This window comes from Eptesicus fuscus, chromosome 14, assembly GCF_027574615.1.
Source record: "Eptesicus fuscus isolate TK198812 chromosome 14, DD_ASM_mEF_20220401, whole genome shotgun sequence".
NCBI lineage: Eukaryota > Metazoa > Chordata > Mammalia > Chiroptera > Vespertilionidae > Eptesicus > Eptesicus fuscus.
The window spans coordinates 6954088-6971413 of NC_072486.1; the positions used below are offsets into that span (position 1 = coordinate 6954088).

General features: G+C 47.4%; 1 protein-coding gene across 2 annotated transcripts in view; it reads right to left on the bottom strand.

The window, feature by feature from the left end:
* Nucleotides 1-15032: 15032 nt before the first annotated feature.
* Nucleotides 15033-17326, bottom strand: part of BBS9 (Bardet-Biedl syndrome 9) — a 310665-nt gene continuing 308371 nt past the window's right edge. For both annotated transcript variants that reach the window (XM_054726330.1, XM_008147385.3), the window contains exons 22-23: nt 15685-15795; nt 15033-15426 (exon numbers count right to left, since the gene is read on the bottom strand). In XM_054726330.1, the coding sequence (XP_054582305.1) occupies nt 15395-15426; nt 15685-15795 (143 nt within the window). In that variant the 3' untranslated portion in view covers nt 15033-15394. The remainder of the gene's footprint in view (nt 15427-15684; nt 15796-17326) is intronic.

Here is a 17326-nt window from a genome sequence, read left to right on the forward strand (position 1 = left end):
TGCTCTGAGCTCAGGGTCTGGGGTGAAGCAGAGGGACACAGGCAGAGAGGGCAGGGCTTTGCTGACACAGCCCTTGCTGAAGGCTCAGATCCCACGGGAGGCAGCTCGGAACCTGGGAGCATTCCCCTGTGTGCATGAGCGCCAAACCTTTCCAAACAAGTCGCTGGTTGCCCGTTGGTTTCTCGTTCTCCAGATGGTGGAGAAAAATAGTGGTGAGGACATGGGAGGGGAAGCTTCCAGAATTCATCCGATGAAGGAGACCAGCTGGAACAGTCACCGTCAGTCTTTGGCTTTGCCCTTCTGAAGGAGATGCAGCAAGCAAAGGCTTCATCCCTGGGGACACCCTTACCTCCATGGGAGGGAGGCAAATTAGACACCGCCTCCCCTTCCAGCAAACCTCATGTCCCTGAAAGGAACACTGTTCTGATCCCCTCAGTGGAAACAGAGAAATGCTCAGCCAAACGTGGAAAGGCAAAGAAAACCCTCTTGAAAAATCACCTTGTCCATTTTTCCCTCTGGGGAAGATCGAGAAAGAAATGGATTCCTCCTTGTCCACAAAGTTCTAAGAATGAGAGAAAGGTATTTTTCTCTTTTTATGGAGAAAGCCTCTTACGATGTTGCAGACATTCATCCTTCATGCAATCGAGCTATTAAGTCCCAAGTCCGAGGCGCCTCCTGCAGGTTGGAGCATCCTCATTCCATCCTCATTTCCTTGTGTGCATTGCATTTCATCGTATGAAATGAATTCCTAAATGGATCAAGCACACATGTGTAAGGCATCCATGCATTGCAAGGCCCTGGTTCACGCTCCGTACAAAATTAATTGAAATAAACGTGTCCCCTCTTTAGGAGTCGGAACGGTAGTCACCCTTGGGGGTGGGTGTCTGGGAAAGAGCACCACGGTGCTGACATGGTGCGGCTTCTTGGCCTGGGAACTGGGCGCATGAATGGCTCATCAGGCCATGGGTGACGATTTTGTTTGCACTTCCGGGTGTGTTACTACAGTAATCAACTGTTAACAAAACGTTTGCAAAAACACCAACCAAACAAATCGTGTCACCTACCGACAAGTAGCTTAAGGACCATGGGCTCCTCGTGTCTCAGACCGAAGTCTTACCCTCTCCTCCTCTCAGGCTTGTGGTGGAAAGAACGAAGATCATGAAGGGAGTGAGCTCTGCAAAACGTGAGACACTCTACAAACATGTGTATTGTTCTTGGTGCTGTTCTCACGGACGATGAGCTGCCCAGGGGCTCTGTGCACGACTCCGCAGGATCAGCCATGTCCACGACCTATGTTTACAGCTCTATGTACGGCTGTCTGTGTGGACAGAGGCAGAAGGAGCACGGTTTACACATGGTTAGACCACAGTGGGAACTCCTATTGCCCAACCCTTCTCCCGCCCACAGTCCCAAGACAGATTATTTTGCAACTAATTACTTGCAGATGTGAAGTCATTTGAAAGTGTTATGAAAATAGCAGGATGGATCCCGGACTGGGCAGCGCTGAGGATGGAGTGGACAACATAACACAGGCCTTGTTATTCTCGGCTGGAGGCCGTACCTCGTGGCTCTCAGTTCTGTCTCCTTTTGGGTTTCCACCAGGGCTGAAGTCGAAACTGAGTCTATCTCATTAAAGACAAATCCAGCTTGTGTTTGTCTTTTAATTATTCACGTTCTCAGTCCAACAAAATGGAAAATATAACTTGAGCCCTTCCATTATTCCCGAATCGTTTTTACCCTCAGCCAATTGAGAAGATGAGAAGTTCTTCAAGAAAAGTGAGACAGAGGGGCAGGAAGTTACTTCCAACTGGACGAGGGCAGGGGAAACAGGGAGGCCCTTCTGAAGCAGGATGGGAGGAGGGGAATTCCGACGGGGGGGGGGGGGGGGGAGGTGAGCTACCGGCATGGGACTTAGCCTCTCTCCATGTGTCTCGGCAAAATATTTAGCCAACGTTAGCAACCGCTGGAACAGAAGGCCCAATTATTGCTTTCAGCAATCACTAAGAAAGAAAAGACATTTCTTTTGAACTGCAAGGGTAAAAGACAGAGCTTGAAAAACACATCCTTCCAAGTGGGAAGAGAACAAAGATACAGGAAAGTGTTTGCTTGAGACACCATGGGGCCAAGATCTCCCTGTGAAGCAGAATCGGAGGAAAAACCATCCATGTAGAGGCCAATCTAGGGGGCATCCGTCCACACTCAGCCAGGGAGAAGGTGATAGATAGTGAATAACCTGAATTGTCAATTAATTCCTTCTCAGGTGGCTGTGTATGTCTTCATTCAAAGCCAGCTAAGTAGGTGCTAAAATTGCTGAGCTCTAGCTACTGGAAGCATCTCTCTGTTGCTCTACTATGCTTCAAACAACTTCGCTTATGAATAAATTACTGCACACTCCAACACAAAAAAGGAAATTCCTTTACCTATAAAGGAAGAAAAAGTAACCCAGATGCAAAGAGACAACAAAGGAGTAACTCCAAAATTCAGAGGGAAAAAGTATTTTCAACTGGAATTCTATTGATGGGAAAAATATTATACACTAAAAATTTATCAATCAAGTTCTCTTTCTATTAGAGGATATCTTCTAAAAAAATAAAAAATAAACAAATCTAAAATACAAATCGAAGACAAAAGGAAAATATGGGATCTGAGGAAAAGCAATAAAGAAATGAGAAAAACTCATGGGTAAACTTAAAAGTGAGGGCTGAGTGAAAATATGAGGCATGACAAAGGGAGAGGAAATTGACAAAAGGGAGCAACCTTTCCATGGATCTTTGTAGTAGCACCTAGATAGCAATGTATAAAGTAAAACTTGCTAGAAAAATCAGGAACTAGCCAGTTTGGCTCAGTGGATAGAGAGTTGGGCCTCAGACTAAAGGGACCCGGGTTTGACTCCAGTCAAGGGCAAGTATCTCAGTTGCAGGCTCAATCCCCAGCCCCAGTCAGGGTGCGTGTGGGAGGCAATCAGTCAATGTGTCTCTCTCACATTGATGTTTCCCTCTGTGTCTCTCCCCCCGTTTTCCACTCTCTCTAAAAATTAATGGGAAAATGTCCTTGGGTGAGGATTAACAAAAAACAAAAAGAAAAATAAGGCGATAGTAACAGTCCAAAGTCATAGTGGAACACTTTAGCCCAATCAACAGATCACACAGAGCAATCATAAGTAAAAATCTACAGAATATTTATTCGTTGGTAAGACTGGTACCTCAGGCATTTGTCAGGAAATTATGCCTAAGTAGAGGCATAATGTAAAAAACATTTTTAATATCAGCATTAATTTTTTCCCTTACCCTGAGTCATTCCCATCTGTAATAAAAACCCCTGCTGTTAGTTCTTCCAAATTTTAAAAACCTTGTTTCAGAATCATCCAAATTGGTGGGGACTGATTGCGCTGGAAGCAGAGTGACATGCGTTCTCTTTTGTGCACACTTGGACTTTGCCACACCAGGAGAGCGTTACACATTCCTGCTGCGGAAAGAAACAGGACGCTTGGCAAAAAAAAAAAAAAAAAAAACTGTTTTAAGCTATGTTGATTTTTAAAAGAGACACATTTTCAACAAAATTATTCAGAGGGTTAAAAATAAAGGGATGGACAATAATATACCAGATAAATGCTTTCAAAAAAGAACTAGATATGATAATATGGTTAAATATGTAGAAATGTGTGGCTGGCTCTTCTCCTTTGCTAGTGGGAGTGGGATTCTTGGGGTACCACAGGAATAAGAATTTCCAGAGGCCCCCCGGGGAGGGTGAGATGTGGCAGAAGCTTTATTTGTGTGGAGTTATCGCCCTCTGTTTCCAAAGTCCCATCTCCCTTAACCCAGCCCTGGACAATGTGCAGCTGGGGAGCCAGCAGAGCTGAAAGCAAACACCGTGTCCAGAGCTTCTGTTCCCTGGTGGAGCGGGGTCCCATGCAGCACCTGACTAGTTGCAGTCCATCAGTCCACTGTGTGGGGGGTCCATGTAGCTGCGAGCCACGTGGGCAAATGCGGGGGAGCGCACGCCTGCAACAGGAGAGCCAGAAGCTGAGAGAGAGAGAGAGAGAGAGAGAGAGAGAGGGGGGGGGGACTTCTTCCTTCAGGAGCGCATGTATCTAATATCTACGATTTCTCGCCCTTGCAGTGACCACACCTCCTCTGGCCAATGGCCTGCTCCCAGGTGTGACCTGTCCTATGTCATCACGACCTCCCTGGGCACGCCTATAACATCCGGCCTTCCCTTTGTCCCTTCCCAGTTAATTCATAACTGCGTTAATACATCGATATCAGTATTAGTCTTCCAAAAACATACCTGGAAATGAAAATATTAGACATGACAAAGGGAGATCAACAAAAGGTAGAACTCTTTTGATGAGTCATTATTATAGCACCTAAAGAGTAATGCAATGTAAGATAAAAAAGAAAATAAGGAGATATTAACGAATCCAATGACATAGTGGAAAACTCTACCCTAATCAACAGCTCATAGAGGGCAGTAATAAGTAAGAACCTACAGAATATTTCAAGGGGAAAAAAACTCATAAATTCCAAAAAGGAAAAATAGCAGCATTTATTTCCAACACAATGTAATAAAACTAGAAAGTGACAGTCAAAAGACAGAAAAAAAAAATCCCCTTCAGAAAAAATGTTTAATATTTTCTTTTAAATAATTTGGATACCTGAGAGTATCAGAGCTAAAATCTCAGACTGTTTTCAATGTGGCATAGCAAAAGTTACGGGATGCAGCCCAATCGGTGCTCGGAGCGATGTTATCATCTTAACTAACGTGCCAGAAAACAGAAAATATTGGAAACAAAAGAACTAACCAGTCAGAGACAAAAGAACAAAAGAAACTTGTAGGGAAAAAAAGCCAGTGAATTTCCTCTCACTCCATTGTCTCCTCATCTCGGCCTGGTCTCTCCGTGGAGTGTGGGCGATTTCAGAGACCCTGTGCGGTTTTTATTTTGCTTGTTGTTGAGCCTATTTCTGCAGCTTTATCGTCTCTCTAAACCAGGGGTCCTCAGACTTTTCAAACAGGGGGCCAGTTCACTGCCCCTCAGACCGTTGGAGGGCCGGACTATAGTTTTAAAAAAACTATGAACAAATGCCTATGCACACTGCACCTATCTTATTTTGAAGTAAAAAAACAAAACGGCAAAAACACCGCATGTGGCCCGCGGGCCGTAGTTTGAGGACGCCTGCCCTAAACATTCCCTCCAGAATCGGAAGGAAATCATTTTTCTAGTCTTCATGATGTTGTTCCCTTCCCCTCATCCTGCAGTTTTTCTCGCCAGCCTACATGGGAGTTCTTTTGTCGGTTTGATTTTAATTGTCTAGCCTCTATAGGCAGAGTTACCTACACTCAACCTTGGCGGGCACCCCGAGTGCCCTGGCTGCCGCCCACAGCTCTGCCCACCGCTCCGAGTCTGGTCAGATCTGCACGTGGGCTGCTAGGAAGCTCTCGCTGCCCATCTCCGTCTAACCAGCGGGCACTCGTCACCTGCGGCTCTGCTGTCATGGGGGGGGGGGGGGGGGGGGGCGGTTCTCCCGCCGCTGCCGAGTCTGGATTGGGATGCGGAATACCTGACCCACTGGGCATCACCAGGATCCACCGCTGTGCCAGGCGGACGGCACTCATCAGTCACCATGGCCGGCCCAGGGCGCCTCAGGCTCCCCCCAATACAGTTCTCCGAGCGCCTTCATTTTCCGTCCAGATTGTCGTGCAAGATGAGACCTATGTTTCCACCCTGTTCCGAGCCAATGGAGCGTCAGCCGGCTCCTGTCCCTGGTGTAAGTGCCTGTCGCTGCCCTGACCAGAGTGGCATTGCTGCCCCCCCGCCCCGCTCCTGGGTAGGGGGTCAGAAGGGACTTCCCTCCGCAGACTCCCTCCCCTTCGTAAACCTGTCCCTGCCCCAGCCGAGAACTATGCAGTCTGAAGTAAAGATAGCACATCGAGTTTGGTTTGGTTTTTACAAATAATCTTGCAGCCCCTTTGGATACCCTCGGTGACCCTGACGTGGTCATAACCTAAAGTCGGGACCCAATAATTGGCATTAATTTCAGGCAGATTTCCAGTCAGCTACACGTTCGCTCCAATCAGTCTGATGACCTCAAATTAAATTACATTGTCTCTGTGCTTTGAAAAAAACATGTCTTTATCATAGCTGTTCACCACCTACACCTTGAGCATTTCAGAGCAAAAAAAGATAGACAGGACAGTAATCTGACAATGCATTTAGTTTCTTACGCATTTCCTCAATGTCATTTGTTAAAGTGGATGGTTTAAAAGTACCTTACACAGTCCTCTCCTGCACGTGGGTCCTTAGTAGTGGCGTTATTGTTACATTTTCCAGGTGGGGCCTGCGGGTGAAGGCACTCTGCGGCTCCAGGCAACCGCCCGCCGGGAGGGGCACAGCCTGCAGAGGGGGCGTCTGACCTCTGACCTCGCCGGGAGGGAGACCACTAGTGCTTCTCGGACAGAATCCGGTCTTCAGAGGGACTTCGAACCCCGCAGGCATCACAGAGTCCACAGGATGGAGGGCAAAAGGGAGACACTGCCCCCCCCCCCCGCTTGTCGCATCTCGTTAGCGTCCTGGCTCACCGCCTGGCAGCCCGGGATCCCTCCTCTGCAGTTTGCAGCCTAATTTGTAGGCAAATCTCTCCTTTCCCTCGACATGAAACACAATCCCTTTCTGTGATGAGGGGCAATTTGTTCCATCTAGGCCCCAATTAGCAGCTGGGATTCCCTGTATCCCCCTTCCTGCCCTCTGCTCCCCCCTCCCCCACGACAGAACAGCCCCCTCCTGGATCCCTCTAATAACCCCACCATCGGAGCACCAGGCCGGGCACGCCGACCAGTCAGGTGGCACCGTGGCGTGGACCACGTCACGGCTGGGTTCTCTGCAAACCACGTGCTCCCACCTCATACCCGGCACTTCCTTACCGTCTGAAGTTACAAGCCGGCCTTCGGTTTGAATTAAAAGGGGGGGTCTTTTCGGGGGGAGGGGGCTCCTGATGGGGGCTGGAGGAGTTCGGGCCACCCTCGGGGAGACACTGGACCCCAAGGCCCAGCTGCCTGTCCACACGCACGCGCACGAACACAGCCGCCCACTGGTGCAAGGCCTGCTTTCCCCCACGGCACCCTCAGGCCTGCTCTGTGCCCCGAAAGGCGGCCGGGATGCAAGATCCACAGCCCCAGTGGCAGAGGGAGGACACTGCCCTTCGGAGGGCGGGGCGCCAAAGGCCCCCCCAGGATGGACACTCAGGCTGAGCCCCAAGCGATGAAGATGGGGGGAGGAGAGGCTCTGTCTTCCTCCGGTCGGAGGGCTAGCAGGACAGCCCTGCCTCCTGAGGGGCCGGGGAGCGGGGCCTGCCTGTCTCCCTCTGAGGAGTCTGGCCGCACTGCTCTCCTCCCTGGCTGTGGGGCCACCTGCTTCCCTGCGGGCCTCCCCCGCAGCTCCCGGGCACCCTGCTCCTGCCCCTGGTGCTCTGTCTTCGCCCGGCACCTGCTGCTCCATGCAGCTTCCCACTCCCCAACCGGATCGTGTCCCCATGTTTCACAGGGTCTGTCACCCAGGTGTCACCTCTGCATCACCCCCCAGAGCCGTCACTCTCGTCTCCCGGAGATTCTTCACCCCAAGCCTGGTTCCTCCACTTGCCTGTAACCCCGAGGGCAGGGCCAGGGTTTCTTTCTGGCTCCCGATGCATCCCTACCACTAGGCAGAGCGCACCTCGCATTTGTGGGATGCATATTGAATAACTGAATGAACGAATGAATGAATGAGTGAGTGAGTGAGTGAGTGAGTGAATGAATGAATGAGTGAGTGAGTGAGTGAGTGAATGAGTGAGTGAGTGAGTGAGTGAGCGCAGAAGGCGTGGGGGCCTATGCCCGGGAAGCAGCTCGTGGCCAGAGGAGAGGGTGTTTGTGGTGGGTGGGGAAGCTGGGAGAGAAGCCAGAGAAACTCATGAAGGTACTGGGGTCCACCAAGGATTGGAAGTGGAATGTGATCCTGAAAGCTGGGGGACCCGCCGCCAAAGAGGAGGGAGCAGGCAGCTTCCGGCAGAGGGGCCACAGCAGCGGGGCCGCGAGGACTCCTGAGCACGAACCCACAGCCGCGGGCGGGAGGGGCGGAAGCGCCGGTGTGGTAAATCCCACTGAGTTTGCTCACCAGGCAGTAAACGCGATTTTTGCTGAACCGTAATTATATAAGCGTTTCAGTTTTCACTCCAAAAACCTCCCCAGAAGAATCTGTTATACTCTGACTTTTAAAAATCAACAACCACAAAAACACACAGCATTTGAACTCACACATTTTCAAGTCCTCTTATCTACCTTTCTCACCTTGCGCATCGTTTGTTCTATTTCAATTTGAATTAAATCCTCCACATACGTACAAATTAGATGGATTTACTTTTGTTTCACAAATTGAAGCGGTTTTCATATAGATCTGTTTCGCTTTGCTTATGTCTCAACCGTTCCGTTTCTGTGGGTTTTAATCATTATTTGGCAAGGGGCTCTTCAGATGTAATTAAAAGCAGCTAATCCCATCAAAACTCTAAATGGAAAGTTTTATGAACCTGTGGCACATTACCAAAAAAAAAAAAAATGTAAATAGTATCAATGCGAGAACCACACCAGGTTTCACAAAAGAGAATTCGAATTGTCTAGAAGGCCTGGAAATATAAACTGCTGAACGGCGAAGGCTCAAATCTGAAATTAGCCTTTTCAAGTCTTCTAAATATTTACCCAGCAATAAAATGCAGAGGAGCCTTAGAGAAACTCAGAGGTGACCACAGGAGCAAGTGTAATTGTTGAAGAGTAATTTGCTGATAATGTAAGAGAGATTATATTTATTGAAGGGAGAGTCTGCTGGCCACATGGTTTCACAGAATTTCGTGTCATTTGAATATTCGATGAGGATATGTCACCACCTGGGAGGCTTGAGTACATCATTTCTGATCCAGTTTGGAGACAGTGTTGTAAAATCCCTGAAAGGGAAAGAAGCAAAATAGGACCCCGTGGGCTCCGAGGGCGCAGCCAGCAGCCGGGAGCTTCTTACCCAGCTCAGCCCTCAGCCCCGGCTGGGGAGGGCCGTGTCCTCTGCGGCCGAGACCGAGGGTCAGGAAGAGCAGCCCCGTCAGGTCTCACAGCGGGTGCAGAGCCGGGAAGACATAACAGACAACAAGGGTGACTTCTGGAATCGTTTCCTACCCCGGCGCTCAGGGGTGAATATTCCAGCCCAAGCCATCCAGGGTCCGCGCTCAGGACTGGAGAGGAGTTATGAAGTGACATTCTTCGGCTCCGGAAACAACTCCTAAGCCCCACGAGATGCACATCCTCCTCGTCTGTGTCTTTGCCCCATTAGTCCCCGAGGCCAGCATTATCCCCGCGGGGGAGGGGGGGGGGGCCACAGACGTTGTGCCACAGGGTGCACCAGGCAGCACTGGGCTGAGAGCGACGGCTCAGGTCAAGCAGAGCCACCAACGCTCCTCCCCGGACCCCAGCCCACCTTCGCCCCGGCGGAGTGGAGAGTCCCCTCCTGCATGCTCACACACGCTGGGCACCCCGCCACTGCATGCTCACACACGCTGGGCACCCCGCCACTGCATGCTCACACACGCTGGGCACCCCGCCACTGCATGCTCACGCACGCTGGGCACCCCGCCACTGCGTGCTCACGCACGCTGGGCACCCCGCCACTGCGTGCTCACGCACGCTGGGCACCTCACTGCTGCTCTGAGTACTTCCTTCCATCGCACTCTCCAACTGTTTGTTGCTAGCACATAGTACTATTACGGATTCTTTACATTTATCTTGTATCCTGTCACTGTTAAACTCACATGTCCCAGTAGCTTTTTCTGAATATTTTATTGTCTGTGAATGAAAAGTTTTATTTATTCCTTTCCAATTTTTGTGCCTCCACCCACCCACCCCCATCTCCCAAGTGCTTTTATTGGCCTTACTGTGCTGGATAGGACTCCAGTATAATGTCAAGTGGAAAAGGCGAGAGCAGACACCCCTCACCTGATCCCAGTCTTTAAAGAAAAGACTTGTCTTTCACCATCAAGTGGCATGTTAGCTGTGGGTTTTTCATAGATGCCTTTTGTCGTGTTGTGAAGGTTCCTTTCTAGTCCCAGTTGCTGAGATTTTTAAACCAGGAATAGGTATTGAATTTTATCAAATGCTACTCCTGCGATACTCATGTTGTTCTTCTCCGGTGTCCTGTTAATGTGGTGAATGACCTTGACTGATTTTTAAATGTTCAGCCCATTTTACGTTTCGCATAGCCCACTGCTTATGTGCATCTATCTGCTTTATAACAGCTGGGTTCTAGTTGGTGATGTCTTAGTCAAGACTCTGCCTCTCTATTCATGAGGGACATTGGTCTCCATGTCTTACTCCTTTTTCTGTTCTTGTTTGTCTGCCTGTTTTTTTTAAATAGCGTTTTTGTCCAGTTTGGTCTCAGGATAATGCTGGCTTCAGAAAAACAAGTTGGCAATGATTCCCTCCACCTGTTTTCTTAGAGTCTGTGTATGATTGCTATTGTTTCTTCATTAAATGTTTGATAAGACTCGCCAGTGAACTCATCATCTGAGAAGATTTTAAATTATGAGTTCAATTTTTTAAAGATATTGGGTTATTTAAATTTTCTACTTTTCTTGTGTCGCTTGTTGTAATTTTCAAAGAACGTATCCATTCCAGTTGTACATTTATTGGCATAGGTCGTTCCTCAGATGATTATCCTTTTCAGGATCTGGAGTCAGTCCTCTCTTCCATTCCTCTTATTGGCAATTTGTGACTTCTCCCTTTTTTCTTGGTCAGTCATTCATCCATTTTATTGATGTTTTAAAAAAGAAAAGCCTTGGCTTTGTCTGTTGTTTTTTCTGTTATTATATTTCATTGATTTCTACTCTTACCATTTTCTTCCTCTGGTTTAATTCCCTCTTACTTTTCTAGTTAAAGTAGAAATTTAGATCATTGATTTCAGACATTTCTCTTTGTCCAATGCAAACATTTAAAGCTGTAATTTTCTCTCTAGGCACTGCATTAGGTTCATCCCACAAAGTCTGATATATTCTTTATCATTCAATTCAAAATATTTTCTAAGCTCTCTTGTGATTTCTTCTTTGACCCAGGGGATACTTAAAAGTATGTTGTTTAATATCTAAATATATAGAATTTCCCATTATCTTTTTATATTGATTTCTATTTAATTCTGTTGTCATCAGAGAACATATTCTGAATGAGTTCAATGCTTTTAAATTTACTGAGACTTATTTTATGGCCAAGTATAGGGTCTACCTAGGTGAATATCCCATGAGCTCTTAAAAATAATGTGTGATTGTGAGATGTGGTCTTAATTAGGTTGATGAGGTTGCTCATGCCTCTTATATTCTTATTAATTTTCTGTTTGTTCTGCAGTCAGTTACTGGGAGAGGATTGCTGAAATCTCTAAATTTTAATGGTAGGCCTGTCTATTTTTTTCTTTTCGTTCTGTCAGGTTTTGGAGCTCCACTAGTAGATGCATACACAGTTAAGAAAGTTATGTCTTCTTAATGTATTGTTCTTTTATCATTATTAAATAGCCATCTTTATCTCTGCTAATATTCTTTGTTTTGAAGTCTATTTTGTCTGACATTAATATAGCCTTTTCAACTTACAGTATATGATTAATACTTTCATAGTATATCTTTTTCCTCCTTTTATCTTTATCCTAAATGTGTCTTTTTTATATTAAAATTTTGTATCTTGTAGACAGTACTTTGTTAGATCTTGCTTTTTTTTAATCTGAAAAAAAATATCACACTAAGTATAATCATCAATATAGTTGAGTGTAAATCTACCACCTTGCTATTTTTCCAATATTTTCTTTGATTCTTTAGTGTTCCTTTTCCTGCCTTTTGGATTAGTTGAGTATGTCTTAGTATCCTATTTTATGTCCTATTTTGCCTTCTATACCTTTTGGGGGTGGTTTTTTTGTTTGTTTTGTTTTTGGTGCTTGCTCTTGGGTTTACTATATATATCTTAAACACGTCAGAGCCTCCCTTCCAATATTATATCACTTTATGTATAATGTAAGAAGTTTACAACCGTATATTTTCAATTCTTCCTCTGTCCTTGGAACTAAAATATGTTTTATTTTAGCACTGAAATGATGCCCTTTGCCTAGCTGTACCACAGTGCATTTATCCATTAACCTACAGAAAAACATCTTGGTTACGTCCATGTTTTGGCAATTCTGGTCTCTCATTTTAATTTGCAATTTCCTAATGACATATGCTGCTGAGCATATTTTCATATGCTCATTTGCCATCGACGTATCTTCTTTGGTCAAGTGTCTGTTCAGGTTTTTTGCCCATTTTAAAAATCAGGTTCTTTTTCCTATTATTTAGTTTTAAGAGTTCATAAGTTTTGGACAACAGTTCTCCATCTGTAAAGACAAATCTGAGTCTTGTCCTCCCATTCTCTTGACAGTATGCTTCATAAAGAAGTTTTCAATCTTAATAAAGTCCAGCTTAGCCATTCTCTATCATGGGTCACAACTTTGGTTTTGTATCTAAAAAGCCATCGCCATGCTCAAGGTTACCTCGGTGGTCTCCTAGCTTATCTCCTGGGAGTTTATGGTTTTGTGTTTTGCATTTAGATCTTTGGACCATGCTGAGCTGACCTTTGTGAGGTGTGGGCCTATGTGTAGATTCATTTTCTTGCACGTGTATATCCAGTGGGTCCAGCACCACAGCCTGCACAGCCAAAGATGCAGGAGAGACGACAAGAGCTACTGCCACTGGAGAGACCATTACACACATGCAGATGCTGGGAGGGGCTCAAATGAGGAACAGAGGCAACCAGGCATCAGAGGAGCTGGCAAACTGGAGTCCAGCTGGAGGTGAAGCACATCACTGCTACTAGGAGGGAGAGGGAGGACCAGATCCAGATGGCATTGGTTTCAGAAGCAGAGAATGTAAAGAGAGAGAGAGAGAGAGAGAGAGAGAGAGAGAGGAAGAGAGAGAGAGAGAGGGAGAGAGAGAGAGAGAGAGAGAAGAGAGAGAGAGGGAGAGGAAGAGAGAGAGAGGGAGAGGGAGGGAGAGAGAGGGAGAGACAGAGAATGAATGAGAGAATGTTTTATGATTTCTTAATGACACTTTGCACTTTGGGATAAGTTGAAAAGAAATCCCAACTCTTGTCCTCTATCCATCCCGTGTGTCATTAAAGTCTGGGGAATGTTTAATGTTTTCTTCCAGAATGACTTGTTAATTGCTTTGATTCTTTTCATTTTTGTGAGCTGCTGAGTGTGAATGATGAAGATTACGCACCATCCTTTTCCCTAAGGGACAAGTAATGACTTTATTTGATCCCACGAGGCTTCGTAAAACAGAAGCTTCCGTTTCCTTACGTATGACTAGTGACCTACAAAGATTTCCTAATTTTTGTCCTCGAATAAATAAGACACCAGGTAACCTAAACACAGGAAGATAACGTGAAAGGAGCCCGTGAAATGGCAGACTTACAGTTCACTAAATGGAAGTGACTGAAGTCTGGCCTTAATTAGGACTCTGGCCTAAGCGAGAAAATCATGTTTCTAGATTCGGGGTTTACACAAAGTGACTCAGTTCCAGCTGCTCCCCATATTCAGATGATCTTAATGTTCTTGCACGTAGGAATGAGAGGTTACAGGTGACGCTGTGAGCTTCTTTCTTGGAAACTGGTAGCAGATGAAACCCACACTGATTGCTGTGGCTGCTTACACGGGATGTAGCTCCATCACTAGCACTTTAAACCTCCTCCTTCTCACCAATCTGATGACCTTGGAGCCCAGGAAGGGGCCGTGGCCCTCATAAACTTGATAGCCTGCCAGGTGCTTTTGAAATCTGAAACAGACCCGTCAGCCAGGGATGGAAGGCTGACTCGCTGCCTTTCGTGCCCAGCCTGGCGTGTGGGTGGGAGCTGAGGGCAGGAGAACTGTCCCTGAATATGTAAGGCGAAGCACCTCTCTACAGAGTCAAGGATGCACACCAGAGACCCGCAGCCTTGCTAGTCCCCAGGGCTCACCGATGCCTCTAAGGGAAAAGTTAAATAGCAAAACTGAAAAGTCAATGCACGCTTAGCTTTTGAACATGGAACACGCAGATGAACATGGAAACACAGAGGAAAAGAAACCGAGTTAAAGGAAGCTAGAACACGGGACGTGACTCACAAAGGACAGACAGAAAGGAGAACGGAAATGAGCACGTGGGCAGGTGCACAGTACCACGCAGCCGGGGGAACCAGATAGCAAAGAACATGGGTTTAAGAGGCAATGCACTTCTCTTGCAGCTTTTCTTCAAGGAAACTGCTAAAGGCGGCCAGCGTGCTGTGTTTTTGCAGCTCTGGGCATCCCGACAGCCCTGACACCTCCCACCGGTCCCACGGGCTGGGTGATAGTCACCTAATGGTTGATTCTGGCCCAAGGTCTAGAAGTTGTCCATTGGCACACTTGACAATTGAAAATATTACATATTCTGCTGTGTATCCTAAAGAAGAAGGCTGGAGATAGTACCTGTTACATCCTCTGCAGTTCGCGACGTCTCACAAGAGAAACACCGTGGACCATTCCCCCCGGTGCTGCTGAGAGGCATTCCAAACCGACGGACACACTTGGTTTCAATGAATCCGTCTTGCAACTCTCCTTTTGGCTTGAAATTGGCCAAGTCTCTTTTACTTCTTACACATAAAAACCTCACATTTTAACTGTAATCAAGTGTGAGTCCCTTTCCCCTTGGATTTTTAAAAGGTATCACCCATTGGGGTAATGAGGAGGATGCTCATGAACTTGCTTCCTTGAAAACATTTGAACATATAACAGAAGAAAACTTACCTTCTTCTGCTTTTCGCCTAAGAGAGGCAATCCTATGAAAGTTCTTGGATGATTCATAAAACAATCCCGTTTGGGTCTTACCGTGGAGCAGCAAAGTTTTCGATTCCTTCTCCATCTCTTTCCTCTGAAGAAATTACGTAGAGAAGTCACCAGATAAGCCTCTGATTACAAACCAAATCCAAGATATTGTTTGACAATGAGATGTTTTATTAAACTTGATACATGTACTATACAAGAATTCTGAAAAATAATGGTTATCAAATTATTTCGGATCTAGGTCTCTGCATTATAAAGTCTGTCCCGGAAAGATGCCGTGTCCCTGTCTCCTGTGGCTGCAAACCCACGGATGACCAACCAGCAGCGTCCTCTCCTGGTGGGACCAGTTTCAGTGGGCTTGCCCGTCAAAATAAAAGTCCCGGCCCCCATCTCTACCCAGTGCCATGTCCAGCCAGGTGAGCTAGGTGAAGCACCTGGGCCAGCCCTACGTCTGCGCTTGGCACGAGGTCCACACAGCGTCAGCCCGAGGCAAGCCGTCTTCCCCTCAACCGGACAACTCTACGTGCACTACTCCGAGAGGCCTCGCAGGGGTGCAACTTCTAGAAAAAAAGAGAGTGACAGAGAGGAGAAGGTGTGAATCAAGCATGTCAAACATGCGGTCTGCCGGCCACGAGTTGGACACGCTTGGTCTGAATACTGAAAGGAACACACAAATGATCAAACCGGGCTGTGCCCGAGTGGAGGGGCAGGAGGAGGAAGGGAGAGAATGAGCAGCTTTGCGGAACGCCCTGGGGTGTGAGACTGGCAGGAGCCGCTGGCCCTGACCTGTGGCTTGTGCAGGCCCCCCCTTCTCTTACCAGGCGCGGGCGGCTCCGCTGCGGGGTGCTTGTGGCCGCTGAACAGTTCGGTGGAGTCTTGTTCCGTGGACCTTTCCTCCAGGTCTGACTCTGGAATCGGGGCGCAGCCGCCTAGGTGGGAAGCACAGACAATGCTTTCAGAGCCGGGTCGGAAAAACCTGCCCCGTCACGCGGCGAGCGCAGCTGAGAAAAGCGTACCGATCAAACACGTAACAGATGATGTGACAACGGAGTTCAAGAGCGGACCACAAAGAATAATCTTATTATATGTCTCTCTTTGGTGAAAACACCGGGAAAGAGTTATTGCCCCCAAAGACATATTACACTGACGACCGATCACTTCGCAACAGCAGCGATGGTGTTGCCTTTAAGCTTTCCTTTCCGAAGTCAGAAAGGACCAAACCTGGTGCGAATGGGACAGCCATACGATAACGTGCGCTGGTCTCTGGAATGTGATTCTATTCCTGACGCCCAGCACTTTCCAGGACAGATGCAGACGCCTCCCTGTTCAAGAGCAAAGCCACACACTGCATGTGGGAGCTTTCAATCCCACGTCAGCTCCAAGGTGACGGGGGGGATGGGCTGGCAGCATCCTGGGTGTAAGTCACCTCACCTTCCCCACCCTGTCCTGCACGGGAAACTCGTGAGATTTCCTGGCGCCGCCTGCCCCTCGAGGTGACCAATCTGCCATGGTTTCCTGGATGCAGACAACATGCCGTAGAGCGCACAGGTTTCCCACGGCCAGTCTTCTTGTGAATGAAGTGTGATTTTTTTTCCACTGAGGTTTTTCACATACTGAGCCCAAAGCCTCACACTCAAGATGAGCTTTACAGGTGAGGGGATTTATGAAGAAAGACGGGGGGGTGGGGGGGGAGGGGTCAGCCACATTAAATGAGAGGAAGTGACAGGACCCCAGGTCTGAAGAAAACACACCTTACCATTCATTCCTCTGCGTCGTCTCTGAAAAAGAAATGGATGTCGAGGAAAACTCGAAAGGAAAGCATTTCCACACGCAGGAAAGCAGCATCAGCGTTAGAATTACCCATCAGGGCAATGAGCTGGCCCTGCTATCTCTGCAATCTGCCAGGGGCCCATCCGGAAGAACCGGGCGTATTTTTTACATCGAATTTATTGGGTGACGTTGGTTCACAAAGCCATCGGTGTTTTACCAGGCTTATTTTTAATCTCTTTCCCAAGCCTGTAGATCCTGGTAACAATAATGATCATTATTAAGTGCTTTCTCAATGCTAGAGACTCTGCTCACGTTCTCTCATTTAGCTCCTACAAACCACACCACGAAATAGGTGTTGTTATTCTCTGTCTACAGAGAAGAAAACGAAGCCCCCACAGATTCGGTACCTCGCGACTTCTGTTGCCAGGTCTCTGTGGGCTGGCCTTGGCTGTGACCGAACCCCGTGCTTCCCTGGTTTCTGATGGCCTGGCCGGTCTGAGTATGGGCAGGTGTACTGCAGAATGCCCTTCCACTGAAACCTGTCTGGTGTTTTTTCTCACAATTAGACTGGGGGGAGATTTTAAAGGATTCTTTTCAGAAATTCTTAGGGTCTCCACTAGCTTAGGAGTGTCTCCAGGTGTTCCTTCTCCTCTATCAAAAGTAGAAGCCGGTGGGCAGTGGCTGGAGAGG